Source organism: Sciurus vulgaris (genome assembly GCF_902686455.1).
Source record: "Sciurus vulgaris genome assembly, chromosome: X".
Lineage (NCBI taxonomy): Eukaryota > Metazoa > Chordata > Mammalia > Rodentia > Sciuridae > Sciurus > Sciurus vulgaris.
The window spans coordinates 28,501,099-28,527,461 of NC_136471.1; the positions used below are offsets into that span (position 1 = coordinate 28,501,099).

General features: G+C 33.6%; 1 protein-coding gene and 1 long non-coding RNA gene across 6 annotated transcripts in view; one reads left to right on the forward strand and one right to left on the reverse strand.

Moving 5' to 3' along the window:
• STAG2 (STAG2 cohesin complex component) overlaps positions 1 to 26,363 on the reverse strand; it is a 147,776-nt gene that overhangs the window by 25,276 nt on the left and 96,137 nt on the right. For 3 of the 5 annotated variants that reach the window (XM_079123343.1, XM_079123344.1, XM_079123342.1), the window contains 10 exons: positions 26,049 to 26,223; positions 23,077 to 23,216; positions 22,772 to 22,873; positions 19,391 to 19,539; positions 17,684 to 17,812; positions 14,616 to 14,839; positions 11,673 to 11,862; positions 7,981 to 8,107; positions 6,845 to 6,922; positions 64 to 1,999 (listed from right to left, as the gene is read on the reverse strand). In XM_079123343.1, coding sequence (XP_078979469.1) covers positions 1,976 to 1,999; positions 6,845 to 6,922; positions 7,981 to 8,107; positions 11,673 to 11,862; positions 14,616 to 14,839; positions 17,684 to 17,812; positions 19,391 to 19,539; positions 22,772 to 22,873; positions 23,077 to 23,216; positions 26,049 to 26,223 — 1,338 coding nt within the window. In that variant the 3' untranslated portion in view covers positions 64 to 1,975. Of the gene's footprint in view, positions 1 to 63; positions 2,000 to 6,844; positions 6,923 to 7,980; positions 8,108 to 11,471; positions 11,583 to 11,672; positions 11,863 to 14,615; positions 14,840 to 17,683; positions 17,813 to 19,390; positions 19,540 to 22,771; positions 22,874 to 23,076; positions 23,217 to 26,048; positions 26,224 to 26,363 lie in introns of those variants that run through there. The other 2 variants (XM_079123346.1, XM_079123345.1) reach the window with 2 other exon arrangements.
• The window catches only part of LOC306650957, an 86,091-nt gene that overhangs the window by 25,239 nt on the left and 34,489 nt on the right, over positions 1 to 26,363 (forward strand). The window lies entirely within an intron of this gene.

Consider the following 26,363-nt stretch of genomic DNA (forward strand, 5'->3'; position numbering starts at 1 on the left):
AATAGATATAATCTGTAAACCACTTAATGCCACCCTCCCCCTTTAATTACAAGAGATAAAACATACAACATACTGTAGGTTTATTTTTATTCAAAAAGTTACTGTCTCAAGACATAAATACAAATCAGAAAACAGTACAATTAGGACAATAGAATGTGGAGGACAACAGGTTAGAGTAATATATAAAACATTTTTAGCTGGTTGAAAACAAAGCTGTAAGAACTGCTTTCACAAAGAAGTACTCCTTTCAAGAGTGAGGAAAAAAATCAACTTAGGTTTAAAATCATATATACAGTCCTCTCAGCAGTTCTAGTAAATGCAGTGGTGTGTAAAACAACAACATATGCAATACTTTTGCACATAACAATATTTGTTGATGGAAAATCTGTTAGACAAGTCTGGTTTCATTTGTTATTAACCATGATTTAATAAAATAATTGTATTTCATCAGGATCTTTTAGCTAATCTATGGTTTTTGGCTACCACAGCCCAATGCTTGTTGATTTCTGACTCTAAAAACTGGAAGCCTTTTGGTATTCACCCATCTGAAGATATTCTTGTATTGCAAGCATATTAAGGCATGGAATGATTAAAATAATATACCTCAAGAACTGAGAGACGACTGACAAAAAGATAGATACACATGTAATATAAGTTAATATTTTGTTTTAAACGATGTCTAGCTGCCTAAGCCTCGCAAAATGAGTTGATGTCAAAATGGCAAGTAGCCACTTTCTGTTTGAAACTAATTCATTTGTGAAAGGACATAAAATGAAGTTTAAAGCTTAGCTTTCAAAGAATATTATGGGTTATGAATTCTATTATCCCATCTAATTTACATACAGAGGAAATGTACTGTAACCTGTTAGAAGTATCTTTAACCTGAAGACTGCTTGCAAAGACAGATAGATAAAACAATATAAAATACAAATTTAAAAATCATTTTAAAGCATGAACACTCATGCTTTTCTATTTTTAAACATTGTTAAACTTTCAATATATTTCTGAAACCTCATAATTTTAAGTTGGAATTTAAAAGTAAGAAAAAACTAAACAAACTGCGCAATTATAAAATCAGCACCAATTTATATATATATATAATTTTATTTAAAATTTAGATCCCTATTCCCACACTCTAATAAGCTGTATAATTTTTGTTTAGAATTTTTCTGCAAACATACTACAATAAGCTTCTTTTATTTGGAGACAAAATACAGTGGCACTACTGGAAGGAATATCACAACATTACATTTTTATCTTAAAGGACAAGCAAACTTTCAGGGTTGATAGTGGGATAAGCATGTTTGAAACTGGTTACCTTCTGGCAGTTCACTGCATCTGGATAGTTCTGAAAAGTATAGAGAAGCTCTTGGATTTTAAAAATATCTTAAAATACATTTTAGATGAAAAAATTGTAAAAGTTCTGCTTATAAGTTTAACTTTTCTCCACAATTACAATATTTAAAACAAAGTTTTGTTGATTGATGTTTTAAGCATTTAAATTTAGAATGCTAAAAACATTCCTATCCTACAATTTCAGGGTCAGGGAATAAATTCATCCTTAACGTTTCTTAGATGTAAACAGAAATCCAGCAGAGGTCATCATTAATTAGTACAACCAGTAAATAAATGTGAGAGGATTCTTATCTGTACCAAATGCCTCTTCAGATTGTTATAGTTTTTTAAAAAAAGCATGAAATAATTGATTTAAAAGCCAACTAACAGCGCATAAATAAAATATTTACTTTCTAAGAAAAACTGTAGCTTATCATCAAATCGTTTACTTGTCCTTTACTTTTTTCAGGCAAACAAAACTGCCCCTCAATGCACTTGGATCTTGGTAAGCATAAGCGTGTCATATTCTCCTTAGAGAAAAATCTGTACAGAATTTCACTGTATCTACCACACTTTTATTTTAAAATTTCCTCTTCCACTTAGAAAATGACTTCACCACAGATTTATTTGTGTACTGGTATTAAAACATTGACACCCCAAGAACCTAATGAGAGAGGGAAAAAAAAAATCTCGTTAAAATAGTCATTCATTTATTCATAAAAATCTGTAAACATTACATTAATACTTTACTAATATTGTTAAATAACATGCCAATAAAACCACTTGATTATTAATTTCAAAATCAAAGTAATCATTAATAAATAATGAAATAACTATATCAGGACTAATCAAGATGCCAATTACCTCACAAATAAAACTAAGAATAGGGACCTTGGCTTAATTTTGTTTATATACACCATTAAATGCCCTGAACAAATTAAGGCACTCAACATTTGTTAAATGAACAAATGAACATGCTTCCTGACATACATTTCTGGCACAGGTTCACTGCAAAAAGTTTAATTAAATATTTTATAAACTTGTCCATTTGCACTCTGAAGTGGGTATAGTTTTTAAAAAGGCATTTGAACATGCAAAAAACAACAAAAATCCAACAATAATAAATGAAGAGGAGGACGCTTTCTTTAGAATTAAATATTGCCCGAATTAATGAACAGAACTATAAAGTTTTAGAAATCAAGTAAGGTGAAATCTGGGCAAAATGACATATTGGTACTTTTCTGTATATTCCAGTTGAGGAAAGCATGTTAGGTAGGTAAAATCTAATAATTACTCATCACTAAAAGTAAAAACAGATGATGAATGGAGTAACTCCCTTATTCATTAAGCCATAGCAGCACTTAATTTTTTGCATACATACTGTTAGGTAGCTCAATTAAGTTCCAGCACTTATTATGCCAATTAAGCAATATTTTAGAATACTATAATGAACTAGTTAGAACTGTTCTCAAAGCCAGAGGTAACGAGCTGAGATTGTGATCACAAAGGGCTCTTACTTGTAAGTTAAATCTCATTTGAATAAGTCAGAACTCATGAATTATTAAAGGAACTGTATTTTCAGACCAGGAAAACAAATATCTATGTGATTGCAGCTTTGCTGTGATGAATTATCAACTCAAGAGTTTGGAATATCCAGTAATAAAAACAAGAGGATTCATGCACCCCACTTCTTACCCCTCCACTAACCATAACTACTACACTACTCATCCCGACTTCCCCTCTCTTCCAGGAAGTTTCAGGGTTCTCCTCGGTTAAGGGTCTGAGTTTGGGTGTTTGGGATATTTCTGCTGAAGAGACCTAGCCTTTCTAGCCAAAACACTCTATGACTCTGAGTAAGGAAAGGTCTGACAGTTAATGAAAAGATAAAATCTTAATTAGCCTATTCTTAGTGTAGAGTAAAGATGAACAAGTTCTTTTCAGAGTACCTAACTAGAAAGCACCTGAATACCTGAAATTCTTTTTGCTATTTTGTATAGACTAGGTCGTAACTAGATTTTCTTATGAGACCATTAAATTAGTTCTACTATACTAAGCCCTTCTTTTACCAATTTTATACTACAGATAATTCCAATAAGATAATCTCAAAACAGGAAAAAAGTGACATGCTTTTTTCTGTGCTAATACAATACAAACTGAGTTTCTGATGTTGACATTAATTAATAATACATCTACTTAAATATACAAATATCAAGCTTTGGGGTATTTTATCAATACTGGCAGAAAATAACTACTATCAGAATGGATAAAACAATTTTGTTTCCAGATGAAAAACAACTACACCTTCAATCTAGAATCCTATATATATGTAACTCCAAAATGATATGCTTGGAATTTTTATATTATCACTTCTAGATGATGCGAAAATTATGTTGGGATTTACTTTAGTAATAACCTGAAGTAACTACACTAAGATGCTTTGAGTTACTTCACTTAGAATTGGAGAATCTGAGATTCAAATTCTAACTATACTATTATGATGACTCACTGATTATAGGTTTCATTATACTATATTTATTGCATTAAGGCAAACCGATTTTTATATTTAAACTTTTCTGTTATCCCATTTCTAACATTATGGTTGAGACACTTTGGGGTGTGGGTATTAAAAAAAAAAAATCTCATTAACTAAAAATACATGGTCAAAGATTTCTAAAGGTGCCCGAACCTTTAAAGATTAGTTAGCACTCAGTTATGTGACTGCTGCCATCATGTGGTAATACTACAATACTACAGATACAGGTACATGTACTCGTTTCCTTATTTTAGAAGCAGAGGCAAAAAAAAAAAAAAAAGGCTTCTCGGTTATAATATAACCAATATGCATGAGAATTCCATAAAGTTGCTATAAATAATAAATATTATTAGGTCCTTATTTCTGATCTCAGGTTTTCATTTTCTCTAAATGTTAAATTTCAAAAAATATAGTCTATAGACTATATCGCTATTTCATTAGTTTAGTTATCTGAAGAGCACTTTTTGAAAATCTATTGTGTGACTAAGCAAATACTTGAAGAACTTAAAGTTCTGACAACAGATTAATACATAAAAATGTTGATCTCTTCTTATATCAATTTTAACTATAGCTAATCATTTCAATTTCATAATTACTTTTCTTGGTATTTCATCCAAATGAGATCTGATTTTAGTTTTGGAAAACATAGAAATGGTAGAGACAGCATGAGATTACAAAATCAAAATAACTGGCATCAAATTATACTTATTGTATAACTCTTCCTGAGTCACAAACTACCTCTTTGGTCTCAGTTTACTTGGATATAAAAGTGAGAATCCCACCATCTTTCTTACAAGGTGACTGCAAGGATCAAAATAAATCATGCCTAGTGTCAGGCACATAAGCTCTTATTTCAAAATGATAGTCAAAGTGCACTAGAAAATGAAATCTTAAGGACAGGGAGAGTGTCTTATGCATTTAACACCAACTTCCAGCTCAATAAACTGTTGAACAAATGCATTTCATTATAACTGCTTGAAAAGATTCTCTTTTATTCCTAATTACAATCCTACCTTCATATTTTATGTAACAAATTGGGAAGATATATTCTCCTAGTCTATCAGGAAAACCACCTACTTCAATATGCACTTAAACTATAAACTTATGGATAGGATAGGCCATCTATGTACTATAAAGCCTTGTAACTCAAAAGATGGTCTGCAGACCTGAAGCATCAACAGCACTTACTAAAGATACAGAATCCCAGACCATGCTCTAGACTTACTGAAGGTGAATCTAAGTTACATTTTAGTAAGAATTATGGATAATTCAAATGCACTTCAGGGATTGAGAAATGCTGATTTAAAAGATTCTAAGGTGGTCTCTTCAACATTTTTTTTTTTTTTTTTGGTACCAGGGATTGAACCCAGAGGTGCTTTAAACATTGGGCCATGCCTCCAGTACTTTTTTATATTTTATTTAGAGACAGGGTCTCCATGAGTTGCTTAGTGCTTTGCTAAATTGCTGAGGAATAGCTTTGATGCTCCTGCCTCAGCTTCCCAAATTACGGGGATTATAGGCATGCGCCACTGCACCAGGCTATCCAAATATTTCTATACTTGCTGCTCTGAGACTTTTTTGGTTCAAACAACTGATTTTATTAACATAATCAGGTGGTGTGAATTATTTTGTTAAAATATTTCTAAGAGTTATCTCAAAGTAGATTCTGAGGCAGGAGAGCGCAAGAAAGGAATGGTGCCTCAGAGGATGGTACAATAATCACTAAGTAGTGGGTGTCATGAGGAAGGAGTATAAATGGATGGGCATGAAAAAGTGAGTGAGATGGAATATCACTTAAATGATTTCTTCGTCTGACAAAACCAAACACCTACTGTGTTAGACAGAGTTCAATAAAACCATCACTGTTTCAAGGAGTTCAGTCTATTGAGGGACTGGGACAAGTAATTAACGTATCTCACTGCACCAGTCTGGTAATCATCACAATGAATTTGTATGCAAAATGTTAAAGGGAGCAAAGAATAAAATATCTGAAGAGGTCAGCAAAAATACCACTGGTAATATTAGAACTGTGTACTAAAGGGAGAATTCCATAAGAGGAAAAGGAAAGGGGTATTACTGGTAGAGAGAAAAAAAAAAGCTTTCATGCATTTATGAAAGACATATTGTGTTGTAGACAAACTACAAGATTTGGAATGGCTAGAGCACAGGATACATGTAATAGTAAGGAAAAGGTCAAGGTTTAGGTGTCATCAAAGACATTATTTGCCATGCTGAGGACTCAGAATTTTTCTTGAAGGCAGTGGAGCAAGGGGGATCAAAAGTACTCAGAACTGTGGATGAAAAGACAAGATCTGCATTTTAGAAAGATAATCCCAAAAGATATTTAAAAAGGAAGAGTAGGGCACCAAGAATGGTTTTAAAGCTCTGCAGCTCTGCAATAGTCCAACTGAGAACATGAGGCCAGGGCACAGTCAGGGAGAATATGGAACAGTGGGCTGATAGAAAGTATTTAAGAAAAAGAACTGACAAAACCCAACAGCAACCAAGTAAGGACTGAAGGGAATAAGTGACCCTTCATTCTAGATATCTCAATACCTGGATTTTGTTTTCAAAACCTTTGTTCGAGTTCTTATTATTTACTATGCCTTTATATTATAATTATTCTCCCATTCATTCTATCCATCCATAAATGCCATGGAAATTTCATGAAATACAATTCTGATTCGTGTCATCCCTCATTTAAAATCCTTCAATGGATAACACAATCCTATGAAAGGTCCAAATTCCTGAACATTCCAGTTCCAGTTGGCCAGAGATTCAACAGCACTTTTAATATTTTATAACTATTGCATCACCACTACCTTCTGGTCAAAATCCCCCCTGCCAGCCTCTTCTTCTCATATCCAATGATTTTCATCCATTTTCAGTATACTGCCCCAGCTCTTCAAACTCAAACTTAGGGACTGCCTATACTCCTGCTTTTGCAATCCTGGGGTACATTTAAATTAAACCTACTGATTCATCCATAATTGAAGCTGGATCAAAGAAATCAGGCTTCAGTTCTGTTCTCTCTCGTCTGTTCTTTGATGGTGGCTAAGGGAAAAAAGGAAGTAAGTTGACACTTGCTAAATCTATAAACCAGATAGTAACTGAAAATACCCATATTAATTATCATAAAGTGTTTGCATGGCCTACATGATTCCAAGTGTACCTTACAAAACTTCAAATATTGGATACTCAACTATGCAATGTTTAAAAGTACAAAAAATTCATTTGTGGAAAAATTATTCTGAAAGACAAAAATTAGAAGCTCAGTTTTTCATTTAACTTTAAAATTCCCTGTCCTCCAATCATTTACTTTAAAGATATCAAATTATATTATTCTAAAGAGAAGCCATATTTAACTACTTCTTTCTTTTAAGGAGAATATACCATGGTATTCTAAAAAGTAGACTGCAAGACCTGGTTTATAGTAAGTCTCAGCTTTACCAATTACTAGATCTTTCTCCTTAGATAGGCTAACTGTTCAGGCTTCAATATCCTCTAATCCTCTCAACCTACTTTTTTACTACTTAAATGAGACAGTTGGCAAAATGAAACATACTGAAGCATTTTGTGTACAATAAGCTCTAACTACACACATAGTTATTAATGAAGAATATTTCCTTACATATACTCAATTTCTTCTCAAGTCTAAGTAATTTTACTTCATTGTTTGAAATGGAACTTTGTCTTAATAACAAGGTGGTATCAAGTTAATAATATACTATTGTGATAAAGCAAATAAATGGTAAATTACAAGGTGATGTGATACTTAGAATATTAACCCGTTTTTTAAAAAATTTGACATAAAACCATTAAATATCATGACTGAGTCAAATGTATATGCAAAATGTATCCTTTAACTCTATATATTCCTAAAATTAATCTCACAGGTTAATACACAATTTTATCATCTTAAACTAGGATCTAAAACCTCCACCAACTTCAAATACCACTTAACCCCATCTCATATAACCAAACTTCTGGCAACTGTTTTATTTAATACTTTTCCAGAACTTATTTTCCAAGGCAAGTATTACTCTAATAAATATCCATCTTCATTCCCAAAGTCTCTAGACAGAGAAATTGTATTTCTGTAACTTTCTTACCAAGTCTATATCCATGGTGTCAAAATCCATTCCCTCATTAAGATCCTCAATCCTTCCTTCTGAGGACATCATAACATCTTCAACAATTGGCTCTTCATCATCTTCCATTAGGCTTGTACCACGCCGACTAGAGAAATATAAAACAAAGTCAAGATCTAAGCCAATGTCATGACAATTAATATATAGGCAGCAACTACGTAGCTCTTTACATTCAAGTATAATGGAAAATGATGGAATTAAAGGTCAGGGAAAATGATTAGGCATTGATCATGTCATCAATGATGAAGAAATCCCAATGTTCACTTGCTTAAAAATGCTAAGAAGTTACGTTTATTCTACGTTACTTTGAAACATTTAGATAGACAGTTCTGACATTCCATATATAAGATTCAATGAGAATTTCCCACATGGGAACATACTAGATACCTCAAATCCTTTTTGAAAGTCGGCAGGGTACAAATTAATAAACAAACATAAAACAGAGACCAAAGAAATCACATTTTCAGAATACATGTATTTTCATCATATATAATGCTAAATTTACCCATGATTCAACTCATTTAGTATCTAATGTATGCCAGGCACACATGCACTCACTCATTCACAGAGTAACTACTCTGTGATAGACTTCTACTGTGCTCTATGGATGCAAAAAAAAAAAAAAAGAAAGAAAAAAAGACATGGTTCCTGCCCTCAGGGGAGCTCACAGTCTACTACGGGAAAACAGATAAACAATTAATTGACATAGCAGTAAGTGTTACAATAGAACCATGCACCATGTGCTATAAGGGTATACTGAAAGAAGGGATTAATTTTGCCTCAGAAAAAAATGAGCAACACTTAATGTTGAAACTTGAATTCTTGCACCCTATTCAACACAAACTAAGATATTATATAGAAATAAAAATAAAGACCAAAAGGCCTACATGTTATCACATAATCATGGGGAAAATAAACTAAGTTCACAAATTAGCCCAGATCAACATAAAGCAGCAAACCCAAGAGTAAAATCGAATGTGAGTTCTTGTTTCCTAGTTTGGTCAACATTACTTTCTTTTGTTATCTAAAGATCCCTCGTCCAAGAAAAGAACTCACCAAAACGCCAATAATTACTACTAAATGTTTACAATGTACATAATGTTATGTTGGATCATAAAAGATACAAAGATAACAAGACATGATATCTGATTAAGGCTACTTGGACAAATAGGTTGATAATGGTCCTAACAGTTCTGGATAACAAAAGACAAGACAATCTCTTTTTTAAAAGTGTCCCATATATCGAGGGTCAATCTGCATGGTGTTGACTCTTTTTTTTTTAATACGTTGTGGAGGCAGATGTGCAGTGAATACGTATGTTTTGCGGACCATGTTACCAAAACCCAGAAATCCATGATGCATTTCATTTGGAGCGCACACAAGATGTATGTGATAGAAACTACAGGAAAATGATAATTTGGAAGTAATTTCAATTATAAGGTGATATCATTAGAGAAAAACTTGTATTTTTAAAAAAAAGTACTTTAAAGTCCTAGGCAAGCCCAGTGCAGTGGTACATGCCTATAATTATAGCTACTGGGGAGGCTGAGGCAGGAGGATCACAGTTCAAGGCCAGCCTCAGCAATTTAGTGAGACCCTCAACAACTTAGCAAGACTCTGTCTCAAAATCTAAACAGGGATGTGGACGAGGCTCAGGAATAAAGGACTTCTCCAGTCAATCACCAGTACCATAAGATAAAAATAAAATTAAGTTTCCATGGGCTAGAGATGTAGCTCTGTGGTAGAGCATCTGCCCAGTAGGTACAAGGCCTTGGATTCCATGCCCAGCACTGTTTAAAAAAAAAAAGTTCCAAGCAACAGACCACATATGAAACAACAAAAGAATTCTCTGGTGACAATTATTTAACTAAGATAACCCCTTGCAGTTGCCTAGGGAAAATGACCTATAACTGAGAATTAAAACAGTACAAACAGAAGGATAATGATAAATGGTACTATGTAATGAGATGTTCTAGAAGATCTTGGGAACCAGTACCAAATTTGCAGGGGAGAGACATAAACCAAATGATTATATGGCCAAATTCTGGCATGTTTGAATCGATGACTGACTCGAAGCTAAGGAATTAGTTGTAGGATACAGCATGAAATAAGAATATATGTTAAAGGGATTATGGCCAGAGAAAAGAGGACAGAAATCAAGTGATAGTATAGATGATGACCTTATTAACCAAGTTAGGATCAGAGTCTACACATGTAATAGAGTATATTTTGTGCTTCCATAGTTTCTTAACGGGCACTACAGAGATAACTGAAGTGAATTTAGACAGGTCAGAATTTGTGTGGTAAATTATCACTTGTTAAGAAAGACAAGTAGAATTCTTGTTTAAAAACAACAAAACAAAATATAAAAAAAAGAGCAACAACTGCTACCTCCTAGCACTTAAGCAAGTACCACATTATAATGCTTTCAAATGGAAAAACTTAATTAGAATCATACTTTCCCTGTATATCAATCAAGTCATATAAAACATTATCTAAACACTACTTGTTTGCCATTTCTTATAGAGTCGAAACAAATGAAAATTTCAGAAAGCTAAGTTTTCATACAATATCCAGTAAAAACAAAGTATTTAAAAGATTAACTACAGTTTTTTAAGCACTGAACATTTACTCAATCAATAAACATTTACTTGGCAACTTTTATGTGCCAAATACTAACAGGCAATGAATGGGGTCCCTGCCCTTGAGGAGCTCACAGTCTAAAGAAAGGGACAAACTCATAAACAGTTTTCATACAGTGTGGCAAGTACTCTAAGAAATATGAATGTACATAGTGCTATGGGAACACAGATGACCGCAGCTTCACTTAAGGTGATACCTGAGCTTGTTCTTTCACGATGATTTTACCAGACTCCAGGGAATGAGATAAACTAAAACACAGCAGGGGCCATATTTTGAAAGATCTTGCATGCCATGAACTAAGGAGTTTGAACCTTCCCAGCAGGCAATGGGGAGCCATGGAAAGATTTTAAGTAAGAGGTTACATGGTAAGATTTTTATTCTAGAATAGTAATTTTTGATGGCAGTGTGAATGATGGAGTGGTGGGGGGTGTGAAGGGAAGGGTTTGGTGAGAGGATAAATGGGGGATTTGAGGGAAGAAAACCAGTTAGAGATGAGGGCCTGAACTTAGGTGGGAAAATCACTAAGATGTAACAGAAATGTATTTTTTAAATTCTGTGTACCAAAATAAACAAGGATTCATATTTAAACTTTTCCAACAGATCAACCTAAGATTGGTCCTTTGGCTATCTAGTTCATATTTAACTTAAAACTTATTTTTTCTGTTGGAAAGACCGATTTTAGTTCCTTGATTATTTCAGCTCAGTTACTCTAGAGAGTTTGCTGAAATTTTATATAAGGCACACATTAAAATATGTTAAAATGAATTAGTGAACTTCCTAGACTCAGACAATAAGGCACTCTCACTTACATGGCATGCTGAAGATTAGTTCGCAGTTTAACATAGCTCATTGCTGCTCTCTCCTGCTGTTGCCTTGCTTCCTCTTGTTGTCTTTGAGCTAACATCCATGTTACCTGCGTGCTTCAAGGAGAATTTTATTCTTCTTTTAACTTAACTTTTTTCTATGTAATTAATAAAGTTCTAGTACAGAAAATGATCAAATGTACTTACTTATAATCAAGAGGAGTTTGATGATGCTCAGTCTGCATTGGATAGACACTCATGAAGCTATCCTCAGGCCGTAATCTTTTGGGTTCTCTCATAATAGTGGACGTGAGCTGGGGTGTCTGCATCATAACAGGGGTGTGCAATGTTTGTTCTCTGCTTAACCACATACTGTCACTACTACTGCTTTCTTCAGCTGAAAGAAATTTACATCAATGAAGTTCAGTCACTAATTTTGAATAATCAGGTACCTAAAACTACCCATTCAGGTAAACAAACTTTTGGCTACTTTCAAAATGCTAGTGCTAGGAACTGGGAGACTCAAAAGTATGTAAGGCAGTCTCTACCCTGCCCTTATAATCTCAATGTACAAAAAGAACCAGTGTATAGTTAAAATACAGTGTGGTAAGTGCTGGAGAACAGAGGGGTAATGAAAGTTGTTAGAGAAATCAGACACCTATCCAGAAGTGACTTGTCAAGTGGGCTGCAAAAGCTTTTCTAAGCAGGAGGAATGATATAAGCAAGAGCACTGAGGCATGAAAGATCAATGATTAAATCCTCTTAATCTGATATCTGACCTATAAAAATGGAAATTTCATGTGATTGAAACTGATACTTTGCTGTTATTGGGTGTATAAAGATGAAAAGAACAGGAAAAGACTGGATAAAGAAGCAGGAATCAGTCAGACATGGTGATGCACACCTGTAATCCCAGTGACTCAGGAGGCTGAGGCAGGAGGATTTTAAGTTCGAGACCAGCCTGGGCAACTTAGTGAGACCCTGTCTCAAAAATAAATAAATAAATAAATAAAAAGGTCTAGGGATCTAGCCCAGTGTAAAGTACCCCTGGGTTTAATCCCCAGCACCAGGGTGGGGGGGCGGGGCGCAGAAAAAGTAGGAACCAGTTTATGCAAAGTCTGGTGATATGTGCTAAGGTGCGAGGAAATCACTGCTGAGTGTTTTAAGAAATGGAAGCAATTTTGTGAATTATATGTTTTAGTCAATGTGGTAGGGCTATGGAGGGTGGACTTAAGAACAGGAAGACTTATGAGAAAACAGGCCAGTTAAGAGACTAATTTTGTGCCACAGGTAAGTGAGACATAGTACTAAGAATTGGTACAACAGGAAAGTGGACCCTAATCTATGGGATGCAGACCACTGAGAGGTTTTAAAAATTTCTTAAGCTGCAAGGGGACCACAAATTCATACATACATTAAGTACTGGACTTAAGAAAAAGCAGATTTCACACCTGCAAAAGCTTCTTTTATACTAATTCACATATAAACATTACTGAGTTAGGTTTTAGATTTTGTTTTGATACTGAGGATTGAACACAGGGGGGCACTTGACCACTGAGCCATATCCCCAGCCCTGTTTTGTATTTTATTTAGAAACAGGGTCTCATTGAGTTGTTTAGCACCTCACTTTTGCTGAGGCTGGCTTTGAACTCATGATCCTCCTGCCTCAGCCTCCTGAGCCACTGGGATTTCAGGTGTGTGCCATCGGACCTGGCTCTGAGTTAAGTTTTTAAACCACTGACTTGGGAGATAAAATTGAGAGCATTTGGTAACTTACTCTGAGCTAAGAGGAAAACTAATTTATTAGTAGATTACAAATGTGAGCATATATCTAAGTTTTAAAGGAAAAACCTGCAAAAATGTACTAATACTCTAGTAATAGATGGTTTAGATGTAAATTTCACTTTTCAAAATATAATTATATCATATTCTTCTATGTTCAGAGTCCAATATGGCATTGATCTGGCCAACCTATCAGTATATATCCTTCCTTCTTCTAATTTATTAATGCTTTAATTTCTATGGCTGTCTTGAAACACCCAAAAAAAAAAAAGCATTGACTAAAACTTGTTGTCTGGTTTGGCAATTCATTTCTAAAATATTATATAAATATCAATGCCAAAGTGCTTCATGATGTTTAAGGGAAAGGAGAGATTTGATACTCCAGCATAAATCTGTAACTATTAATCATTGATTCAGATGAGAAAAGCTTTTAAGTAAGATTTACAATGATACACAGGAAACTTTTAATTGGATAACTTTTCTATTTAAAAAAACTTAACTTTAAAACCAGAAGCTTCCATTTCCTCTCTCTTACGATACTTAAGCTCTTAGACGTGAATAACATGCTAACATGGAGAAGTTTTTACACATGCTCTGGCACAGTCCAGCTGAGTTTAGATATACAGGTAAATGTGACTCCATACGATTCTTGCCACCAGCCATTGAGTCTTCCAAGCTGAGGCACAAATATTACAATGCTTGCTATATCCTAAGTTTTGAGGTAATTTATTACTCAGTAAATGTAACTGCCACAAATTTTTACATCTATACTAATTTGGTTAAAGCTTCCAGTGAAAAGGAAAATATTCCTAAGACACATACCAAACTAACACTGGAATGCCAAGAGTGCAAGATCATGTAACATCATAATGCATTCCTATCTTTAAGGACAGATAGTACTTTAAATTTCCATCAAGTTCTTCACAATTAATGACATCTTCATAGAGATCCAGAGGTTGTTACCTCTCTCAATCTGTTATTCCACTTAAAATTACATGATCTGATCTCTTCACTTAGTAATAACTAACACTATAATATTGAGTCTATTTCCCTATATATAGAATATAGCACAGTGATTGAAAAGCAGGCACTCTGGAATCAAATTATCTGACTATTACAACATATCTGTGTGACGTTGGGAAGGTTACCAAATCTGTTAGTTTTTTCATTTGAAAAATGAGGATATACCTGAAAACGGTCAGAACTGAGTTTATATATGTAAAATACTTAACACATTCACATGCAACTGATACACTGTGCAAGCTATTGTTGAACAACACATATCGAATGAAAAATAAGGTGAATCCTAATAACAATTCAGTTGGTGAAGAGTAGGGAAAATATAAAGAGAATAAACTATATCCTTACTGAGTGAAAGTTGCATGCCCTCGACTACTTTCCGTTTTCCTGTAGATGGTTTTGACTTTTTACTCCGCACAGTTGACCCCCTACTGCTGATTCCACTAATGACAGACATGGTGTCATCGTCACCACCAGCTAGCAAAGAATTTCGGTAAGACATCAGTGGAAGCCACACATCTTCTCTTCGGAGTGACATCTGAAATGTCATGAACTTTTCCAAGTAAACATACCTTTAAAAAAAAGTAGAAACTGTTAATTTTGATACATAAAACTGCTTGGCTGTCGGAGCACTGCACATATTACTCAATCTCAGCCTCATGACTATCACATTGAATGAAACAGAGCATTTTAGCTCTACATTTGTTGAGTATGTCCCATGCACAGGTGATAAGTATAGATGAGTCACGTTCAATTCCTATATTAAAAAAAAAGCTTCATGCTGATGGAAATCATAAATCTACCCTGGGGAACAAGTGTGATAATGATTTTTTATCATTTTCAATTAAAATACAACCAATATTCATGTGACTACTATGTGCTCGGCATGTTTCTCTCAGGTTCCTTAACTATCCTTTAATTCTGTAAGGGAAACATTCTCTCCATTTAACAGATGAGGAAAAAAGGATTAAAAAATGAGAAGGAATTATGTATCCATAGTCGTAAAAATGATTGAGCAGCTGGGCGTGATGGTGTACACCTGTAATCCCAATAGCTTGGGAGGATGAGACAGGAGAATTACAAGTTCAAAGCCAGCCTTAGCTCTTAGAGAGGCCCTCAGCAACTTAGCAATACCCTGTCTCAAAATAAAAACTAAAAAAGGGCTGGGGATTTGGCTCAGTGGTTAAACACTCCTGGGTTCAATCCCTGGCACCCCTTCAAACAATGAGTGAACAGCATAACTATGATTCAGGTCCCAGGTTCTGACAATAAGAGTTCAGTAAGGCTATCTTCTACTTAGAATAAAAGAAAACAGTTATTTACCAACTAACTGTAAGGTGCAATTCCAACATCTGTTGTCATTACAATGACCTATGACTATCAATTCAGACTTATCAGCACAAAAAACATGAATTACAAAATACTGCTTTGTAATAACTATTCAATACATCCTTTTAGTTACGATTACACTTCAGTCATGCAGAGTAGTACAGTACTCCTTAGTGCAGTCTGTGAACCAGTCTGGCAACTAGTACCAGTCCATAACAACACACTGAGTTGGAGCCAAAACATACTCACTGAGAGATTTAAACCCCTGTAAACAACACATACCTTAATAGACCATTACAGATTAGTCCACACTGAAGCTATTTCTATTTCTCTTCCTCTCGGCCCCAGGGGTTCCACTAATTTGAAATTAGCTATTTATCATCTCCATGCATACATTTTGTATTTGTGATATATGGTTGATATAGCAGCATAGCAGTTTTGTACTTTTCTATCTGTGCTCAACATGTTTTCTTAGAAGCTATCCATTTTGAACACTGTATGGTATTGCGTAATCTATCAATTGATCCATCTTGTACTTGATGAGTTTTTAGGTTTTGAATTTTTCCCTATTCAAACAATCCAGAAGTCAACATTCTTTTACAGATCTCCTTTGTACATGTTATAAGTTTTTGTAGGATATCTCCCTATGAATGAAATCACTGGATAATGCTTGCAAGGTAGGGAAAATCCCAAACATTACTAGGCATCACCAAAGAGCTCCAAAAAGTGGTTTTATGTCAATATACCCTGTCACCTACAATATATAAAAGGTTCTATTGCTCTAAATCCTTGGTGATATTTTAACACTACCAGACTTCTTAATTTTTGTTAACCTGCTTACATGACAAATGATATTTCATTGCTTAATTTGTATTTCTCTGACTGACAGGGTCTATGCAATTCTTTTTTAAACAGACAGGATCTTGCTAGGTTAAAGGATGGCCCTAAACTGCTGGATTCAAGCAATCCTCCTGCCTGAGACTCCCAAGTAGCTGGAACATACCACCACGGCTAGTCTATGCAAGTTTAAAAACAGGTTAACACATCTTCTGTATAGTTTTTTTTTTTTAGGTGTAGATGGACACAATACCTTTATTTTTATGTGGTGCTAAGGATCAAACCCAGTGCCTCACACATGCTAGGCAAGCATTCTACCACTGAGCTACAACCCCAGCTCCAATGTATTTTTTAATAGGGATAAATTCACACACAATAAAATGCATAGAAATTAAAGAGTACACTTGGATCTCTTTTATAACTATCTAACTCACACACTTAACAAGATTCAGAACATTCTCAGAAAGTACTTGAGTATCACTTCCCCTTTAATAAATCCAATCCTATAAGTAACTACTATAGTACTTATAATACTGTAAGTAGTATATCGTGATATTATCACATATTATTGTGATATTGTGATATCATGATAGAGGTAAGTTTTGGCAACTTTAAAATTTGCAGGGAATCTATAGTTTTAAATGTAAAATACTAGTGGGTTTTCAGAAGAAAACACTATAAGGTATTACGTTCTTCTGCCATTTCATACATCAAAAACAAGGGAAGGGAAGTTAGAAAGACTTTGAGAATTTAAATCCACTTTTTGGTCTCTCTTGTATGTCACCCTTTTTGGAGACTAAATCACACAAGTGCCCTGTTTAAATGGTCTGTTGAGGATAGAAACTGTAGATAAAGTAAAATGATAAAACAGGGATTTCCACTTTGCAGTGTAGTCACAGATAAAGTTACATACTGACTAAGATGTTCCTGATGGATTCTCAATATTACTGCCTTTTTAAACGTTCCTTCCTTAGCTGGGCTATGGCAAGAATGGAAGTAAGAATACATAAAACATTCAAGTTATACCTCAAAGCCATAACTACACTGGAAGGGGAACTCAAAATATTAAAATAGAGAATTATGCAATGAATATATTTATAATCCTTGAATTATAAAACTGGTAATGTATAAAGTTTTTGTACAATATAATCCTACAAATATGTGTATAGAAAGCAGAGAAATCAGGTGTAATAATTACTCTTAAGAATTCCAAAATGAAATCAAATGGGACATTTCTAGCAAATACATACACTGTTCTTTTGTCTTGTCGAAGTAGTTTAGAAGAAAATTCGCTCAAAATATCAAGAAATGCCAAATTTAAAGGTGGATGGCTCTCCCCTTGTGGATTAGGCTCTTTAAAAGCAAATTCTATGCCATCTCTGCAAAGAAAAAAACTGAAATAAATATTTAAGAAACTATAATACAAAAATTAAGTGAACTTAGGAAATGCCACTCTATACTTTCTACTACCAAGATATTTCCTTTCTCATGATTTTATTTGAGGTATAGAAGATATGGTGGCTATAAGTGTGAGAACGACAAAGGATCTTTACATTTTATATCACACTTCACTTTCTTTAGAATTACATACTCACACACCAGTTAGCCTTCAGTTAAATGCATATGGCTTGGTACATTGACATTCTTTCCTCAAGTATTCCTTATCACAGAAAATAGCCCAAATTCGATCACATAATGATCAAAAAATTATCTCCATTTCTCAATATCTAAAGCAGGTCTACTCTAATACATAGAACAAAAATAATGATTAATGACAATTTGTAATGATTCATTTAACAGTATTGTTTTAAAATTAAACTCTAATCAGGGACCATTTTAACTATATTCATGTGGTAACAAATACCTCTATTAATCTAGACAAAAAACCCATCATTATACTCTTATCGAAAATGTAGAGGGTGGGCTGGGGAGATAGCTCAGTCGGTAGAGTGCTTGCCTTGCAAGCACAAAGCCCTGGGTTCGATCCCCAGCACCGCAAAAATAAATAAATAAAAATTAAAAAAAAAAAGAAAATGTAGAGGGTAAAAAACCCTGGCAGAACTAAGGAAGAAAGAAGGAAGGTTATTACATAACAAAATCATGTATTACTTTTCAATTACTACACATGTAGTAATTATTACTTTAAAATAACCACCAATGTATTAAAAGGCACAAAAATAAATGAGGGTTTTAGAACAAAGTAAAAAGAGAGTAAATTAAAGTTGGGCAAGGTATGGGTAAAATAAAAAAGAACAGGGAATTTTTTGCAGGAAAACATTTAAGACTTTTTAAAGTAAGTATGCAATAGGAATTAAGTAAGAGACAGACACAAAACAGGGAACATTCAATGAAATAGACAAACCTCTTTCCCAAAGGCAATATTATTTATGCCACAGTTAAGGGATAATGGAATTTAATATATAAATGTTGGTTATGTTAAAGCTTTAAAATGTACCCACACCTAAAAATGTTTAACTGATCACTAAATTGCAAGTCAAATATAAAATCAGATGATTTACAATTTTTATAACGGTAAGAAAATATGGAGGCAAAAGATTATGGCTCAACACAAGGGAAAAGGTCATTACAAAACAGAAAACAGAACTAGAAAGATAAAACTGGAAACCCCAACCTCAAAAATTTATCTGGCAAAGAGATTGTGACAAAAACTAATAAAAGAGATTTTGTAATGTCTGATAAATATATGCTTCTTTGCTTCTCATAATTTGTAAAGCTGTTGTTTAACATGAAACTGACTTTCTTATAAAGGAATTTTAGTCCCTACTAAGTTGAGATAAGATAGCACTATAACTGGTTTTTAAATGAAGATACAATATGGATTTATAAACTAATAATAAAATATATTTAACATTAGCTATTCCAAATGAAAGGTCTGGATGCAAAAGAAGTTTTATGATTAAAAAAAAAGAGCACTGAATAAAATATTGGGAGATTACTTGTGTAGCATGGCAATGGCTTCTCTTGTTTTCAATTGATCAAGTCCAAAAGTTAAAGCAAAACGTCGAGCAAGTTCCTTTATGCCACTAAATGTTGAAGATGATCTATCAAAATTATAGCCATTTTCCTGTATCATTTCATTAAAAAGCTGAAAGAAAGAAAGCATGTTAAAGTTTTTTTGAAAAGTGTGCATTAACATATTTTAAAATATAATATTTTCTATTCAAAAATATAGGTGTTCTATAAATGAGGTACCATATTTAATTCTAAAACATGAATTTCTGAAAACATGTAACAATTAGCCAGGCATGGGTGGTATATGACTGTAATCCCAGTGACTCAGGAGGCTGATACAGGAGGATTAACGTTTGCCTCAGCAATTTAGCAAGACCCTGTCTCAGAATAAAAAATAAGAGGTCTGGGGATGTAGCTCAGTGATAAAGCACCCCTGGGTTAAATCCTCAGCAAATAACCCCCCAACTAAACAACATGTAACAATTGACCAAAATTGGAGCACTTCATGTTTCTAAACTAGTGGTCATCATTGATGTCAGAACTTTTTGTTTTGTCAGAATGCTATTCTGCTAGTATTAATTAGGAATTAATATCCTATGAAAATATAAAGAAAAGACACTAAATTAGGCAGTTTTGTTCTTTTGTTACTCTTTCTTCCCCTCAAGTGCTGGAGATTAAACCCAGAGCCTCATAAATGCTAGACTGTTATTAACATATTATTAAATTATATAGTAAGTGATAAATCTTCACATCAAGAACTTTCATCATGAAGTGGCAAAAGCATTGGAACTGAAGTCCTTTGACAAAGAAATTCTAATTAGGGGACTTTATTCAAAAGAAGTAATATTTATGTGCAATACCATGTAGAAAAATGTTTGTTTTAGCTGGGTACAGTGATGCATGCCTGCAATATCAGCAAATGGAGAAGATGAGACAGGAGGATCCAAGTTCAAGGTCAGCCTTGGCAACTTGGCAAGACCTTGTTTCAATAAAAAATAAAAAGGGCTGGGGATATAACTCAATGGTTAAAACAAAACAAAAAACCAAAACTCCCAGTACCAAGAAAAGAGTCTGTTTTCGGGCTATTTATAGTGATAAAAATTGTAAAAGACTTCAACATGAAACAGAAAGAAATTTTTTGGTTAAATTATGGTCCACGTATAAAATGAAATATTATAGTTATTAAAAATGCTGAAGACATCTAGGTATATATCCAAAGAAAATGAAAACAGTATGTCAAAGAAGAATTGGTACTGTGTTCACTAAAACATCATTCACAATAGCCAAGATATAGAATCAATCTAAGTGTCAACTGATACATGAATAAAGAAAATATGGTCCTTGTATACACATGCAATAGAATATTACTGAGCCACAAAAAAGAAGGAAATTTTATCTTTGCAAAAGCATGGGTGAGGACTGGGGTTGTGGCTCAGCAGTAGAGCACTTGCCTAGCACATGTGAGGATCAATCCTCAGCACCACATACAAATAAATAAAATAATGGTATTGTATGTCTACCTACAACTAAAAATTTTTTTTTTTTTTTAAAAGACGTGGGTGAATCTGAAGGACATTCATTACATTAAGGGAAATAAGCCAGGAACAGAGAGACAAATACCACATGATTTCACCTATACATACACAGCACCCAAACAAGATGAATTCATAGAAACAGTAGAATGATGGTTGCCAGGGGCTGAGGCAGTGGAGCAGAGAGAATGTACAGATGTTGGTCAAAGCATACAAAGTTTCAATTAGACAGGATGAGTACACTTTGGAGATCAACTCCACTGTGTAGCGAGTATAGTTAATAAGATTTTATATGGGAGTGCAGCTCAGTAGTAGAGCATTTCCCTAGCACATGCAAGGTCTTTGTTTCAACTGCCAATGCCAAAACTTGTATTCTTGAAAAGTCTTGTATTCTTGAAAACAGCTAATAGTGGATTTTTTTTTTTTTTTTTTTTGCACCAGGAATTGAACCCAGGGGTGCTTTACCCCTGAGTCACATTCCTGGCCCTTTTTTATTATGAGGCAGGATCTTGGAGGTGCTGAGGCTGGTTTTGAACTTTCAATTCTCCTGCCTTAGTTCCTAGAGCAGCTGGGATTACAGGTGCGTGCCACCACGCCCAGCTCTCATTAAACGTTCTTAATACAAAAAAGTATGCAAAGTAATGCATACATTAGCTAGCTAGATTTAATCATTTTACTGTTTATGTAACAAAACCTCACATAGTGGGTCATAACTATACACACAATTTTTTGTCAATTATACCTTAATAAAGTTGGCAGTGGGGGTAAGCCCCTCATGCCCCCCAAAAGTACATTTCTAAAATTTCTACAGCAAGCAGCTATTATTTTTTAGGGAAAAAGTTATTTTTATTGGTATACTATATTTATGCATAATAGTGGGACTCATTATTCCATATTGGTACATGCGCATAAACATAATTTGATCAGTCTCATTCCCGAGTACCTTCCCTTCTCCTCCTTACCTCTGATCTGCTTGTCTGCTCTACTGATCTCCCTTACATTATTTATTTACATACACATATACACACAGACACAAATAATCGAGATTCACTATGGTATATTCACACATGAACATATGATAACTTTGCAGAAAAAAGTTATTTAAAGGCAATCTTTAAAGCCTTTCAAGCTTTACTAATTTTTACAAAGAATATTTAGATTTGAAAATGGCTACATTTCTAAGGAGAAAATTTATCAAATTGAATTTGAGTATGTTTTATACACAAACTTTAAAGACATGTATACCAAGCAAATAATTTCACCTAATAAAGTGTGTCCCTGCCAGTGTCAAAACCAAAGGACTGTTGTTTTGGTTATAAAATTCATACATGCTCACTAAAATAAGTTAGGAAATATATGAAGAAAAAAAGTAAAATTCACTTGAAATCTACCAAGCAAGTTGACAACTGTAAACATTATGGCAATTATTTTTCCAAATAAGAGACATGTACAACTTAATAAGGATGCTGCTCTTCTAATTTTTTTTTGTTTGTTTTATTCTTAAACTACATATTATGGAGATTTTTACATATTAATGAAAATATATTTACATTAATTCTAAATGCTACATAGTGGCCACTACATAAGTATAATATACATTTATTGATAAATTGCCTACCTCACCTATTTCTTCCATATCTTAGACAGTTTTGGGTTTTGCCAGTTGTGCCACAGTTGGAAAGCAAAAAATGATCTCTCAATTCTTCTCTACAAGTGAGGCTGAATATTTTGTTTCTACTTATGATCTGTCTATTATATCCTTTGGCTGGTTTTAACTATAACCTTAGTAAGTATTAATCATATTAGCTAAAGCTGGTACACTTGATGTCTTACCTGCTGCAAACTGAGAATAAGAGTCTTTGCACACTGAATTTTGTCTATTTGCCTTGTTTTACTCATTGTTTCTTTGATGATATCTCCGTAATCATTATAGTACTAGAAAAGAAATTTATACAAATTAGAGCTTTATCTCTTAAGCTATGTAATGTAAGTATTCTTAAATAAACTTCTTTTACACTACAAAATAATTTTCAAAATTCAATGCAAGCATAAAAATTCAATTCAAGAATAAAACTCAAATGTCATCATTTCCTTTTAAGTGTTCGAAAACTATCTTGTCATCTATTTTTCACCTTTACCTTCATATACTGTTTGAAGATATCTGCAGCTGTATTCATCTCCACCACAGTATATACAATTAGCTTACAAAATGCTGCAAGTAAATTTCTCCTCTTGTGCAAAGCTTCAATTTTACTGGCTTCATCCTCCTGTTGACCATCTGGGGAAAAAGTTCCAAATATTATGCCATCTTATATTTTATTTCAAGCATAGATTTTTAAAATTCATATTATATCTTCACCCTTCTATTGGAGAATTTAAAAAAGGAAAATACACTGAAATTAAAATTAAAAATTATAGCCACTCAATTTATTCCAAGAGTACATTTTTGTGACATCAAATAATAATCAGAAGGTTGTGAACATGGAATAAGAACAAATGGAATGAATCAGAAGAATACATGCTTAGTGAAGTCAGGCTAAGCTTGCCTAACATAAACTTCCCTAACAGAATGCTTTGTCAATGAGATCTGCATATTCAACATCTGTTAGTTAAGGATCCTTCATTCATGAAGGCAACTGACATCAGATTTCTCTTTATGCTTCTAAGATCATCTCACCCCAACTCACTTGCAAATCTTACTTATGCACTCTTCCTTTATATTTATTAAATATATTCAGTTGGACTCGCCTAGGAATATTCTTTTTAATATAATTTCACATGTTTCTGCTCTGGTCCATTATATAAGTACTTGACATTTAATTTTCAAAATGACAGACTTATTTCCAAATCCATAGTCAAGGGATACCCATGGCAGCCTCCTAGTACTGACTAAGAATGGCTTCTAATTACTTATGAGGTAAACAAGAAAAAAAAAACACTATTTACATTTCATATATTCCTAGTAAAATAAAGTTATAATGGGGTAACCCTTATTGTATGTAACCCCCTCTCATCCTGCAAGAATTCCATCTCTTTTCTTTTCACTTAAATAAATCCTACTCTTTCATGCTCAAAAAAATAAGTAAATTAAATTAAAATGTATAGGTATGATAAACACCAAATCTAGATAGTAATTATGTCTAGGGAAAGGGCTGAGTAATGCAACTGGGGAAGAGAGAGGAATGAGGGTGTCTTTAAACTGTAAATTATTTCTTTTTAAAAAATCTGAAACCAATACTTTGATAAAGACTGATGAATTGATATGTACAAATATGTTAATATTTTATAATTTTCCAAAGGACTGGAAGACATTTCATTTGAAAAGTGTAAACAGACAAAAAACAAGTCCAAGGAGTTAAGACTCTATGGGGAATCAATTCTAGGAAACTCCTAGAATATTCAGGAAAATTGGCAAATTTATTCTTATTCAATTTACAATGGTTTAAATGAAGCCAAGGTAGTCCCCAACTAACTAAAGGGTTACACACCAAAACTAATTTTGCATCAGATTTTATAATGTAACTATGCTTTCCCCTACAAGTTTAAAAGTCCTACTCATCTTTTCAGATGTTAGGTTCTCTCAAAGATGAAGACCAGTTAGAACTTCATTTATATGACCCATACTTTGTACATGCCTTCATTACTTATCAAATTGTAATATAACTATTTGTTTTTAAACTTCTTTTCCACTTGAATTTAATTTTTGGAGGAAAACACTTTTAAATTTTTTTTATATCCATGCCAAATAGTATAGTGCCCGCTAACCAATAATGTCTCTGTCAAATAAATATTAAGAACTGAAGTTTAACTAAACCAATGGCTGAGAGGGAAAGGAGAAAACCTGAAAGCATATAAACTTTACAACACAGACTTTTGACAACTATTTTGACTACTCTGGGCTTCTCAATTGTGTTCTGAGTAAGTTTTTACTATGTGAGTACAAAACTCTGCATTGCCAAAAATAGGCTACAAGTCATGTCTAGAATTATATGTTTACTTCGACTGTGACATACAGTGATGTGTCAGTTTATGTATGAAGAGCAATATGTTGATGTTTTATTTTCCTTCAAGTGAAACTTTAAATTAAAACAAACCCAGAAAGAATCTAACAAATACTTGCTTTTCTACGACCTCATATTCAAGAAAAGCATCTGGTATGCAATTAGGGTGTGAAGAATAACTTAACACTAGGCAAATTTGATTTGATTATTGTCCTGTGAATATTCAGTACTGCCCCTGACTTCTACAAAGCAGTTTCTAACATTTTTTTCAAGCATCCAGAGGTCACATAACACTCTCAAATTACAAAAACCTGTGTTATCCAAAGACATAACAAAAAGTAACTTAAATATTTCATTCTCCTCAAATTATATGAGCACTGAACTTACCAATGAATGAGGTACGGGAGTAAATATAACTGCACCTATGATATGCTCAGATACTGTACTAGTACCTTTGCTCAGTTTTAATTAATCCTCATATTTCCATGAGGTAGCTACAAATTATAAACAGGATTAAGGCAAGGGAGAAGCAGAGATCTGATTTGAAAGTCTATACTCTGCAATATAACGTTGTCTTTACAATATCACAAGAAAAGGAACACTACTGTTATAGAACATGTTTCATGTTTCAACCTGTTTTGTCCCATTGTCCCATATGTGGAACACCTATAAAAACATAAACTGAGCAACAAATATAACATCTTTTTTTTTTTTGGTGTGGCGGGGGCAGTACTGGGGATTGAACCCAGGGGCTCTCTACCACTGAGCCTCATCCCCAGCCTTTTTTTTATATTTTGAGACAAGGTCTCACTAAATTGCTAAGGCTGACCTCAAACTTGTGATCCTCTTGCCTCAGTCTCCCAAGTCACTGGGATTATAGGCATGTGCCACCATGCCTGGCCAAATATACCACTTATGGTAATTTTGAAGTAATTATTATATTCACAAAATTCAAAACTTGAGAAAATTATTACATTCCCAAATTTAAAACCTGAGATGTAGTGTATTAAGGGTAAAATGTATAATGGTGCAAGACAAGTACATCATTGCTACTTAAATGGGATATATGGTAGAACACAGAATTAACAAAAAGATTGCAATAAAATTACCTGCACTATTATTATCATCATCCTGTTCAATGAAGACATGATCCAAAATAAAGCTGAGCAACTCAGACTGCAATGAAGAATCAGGGGTGTAAACTAATGGCTCTAACATATCACGCCCTCCTGACATAATCTGATGGCTGAAGATCATCAAAATATCACATAGAATAGTGAAGGCCTAGTAAAATAAAGGAAAGCATGTTATAATTTAAGGGCTTTTTAATCAACATTCACAAAAATCTTATATATCTAAAACCAAAATAAAATTTTTTAATTATTTGAAACTCTTAAGGAAAAGCACTGTTTAGTATTTTCCTA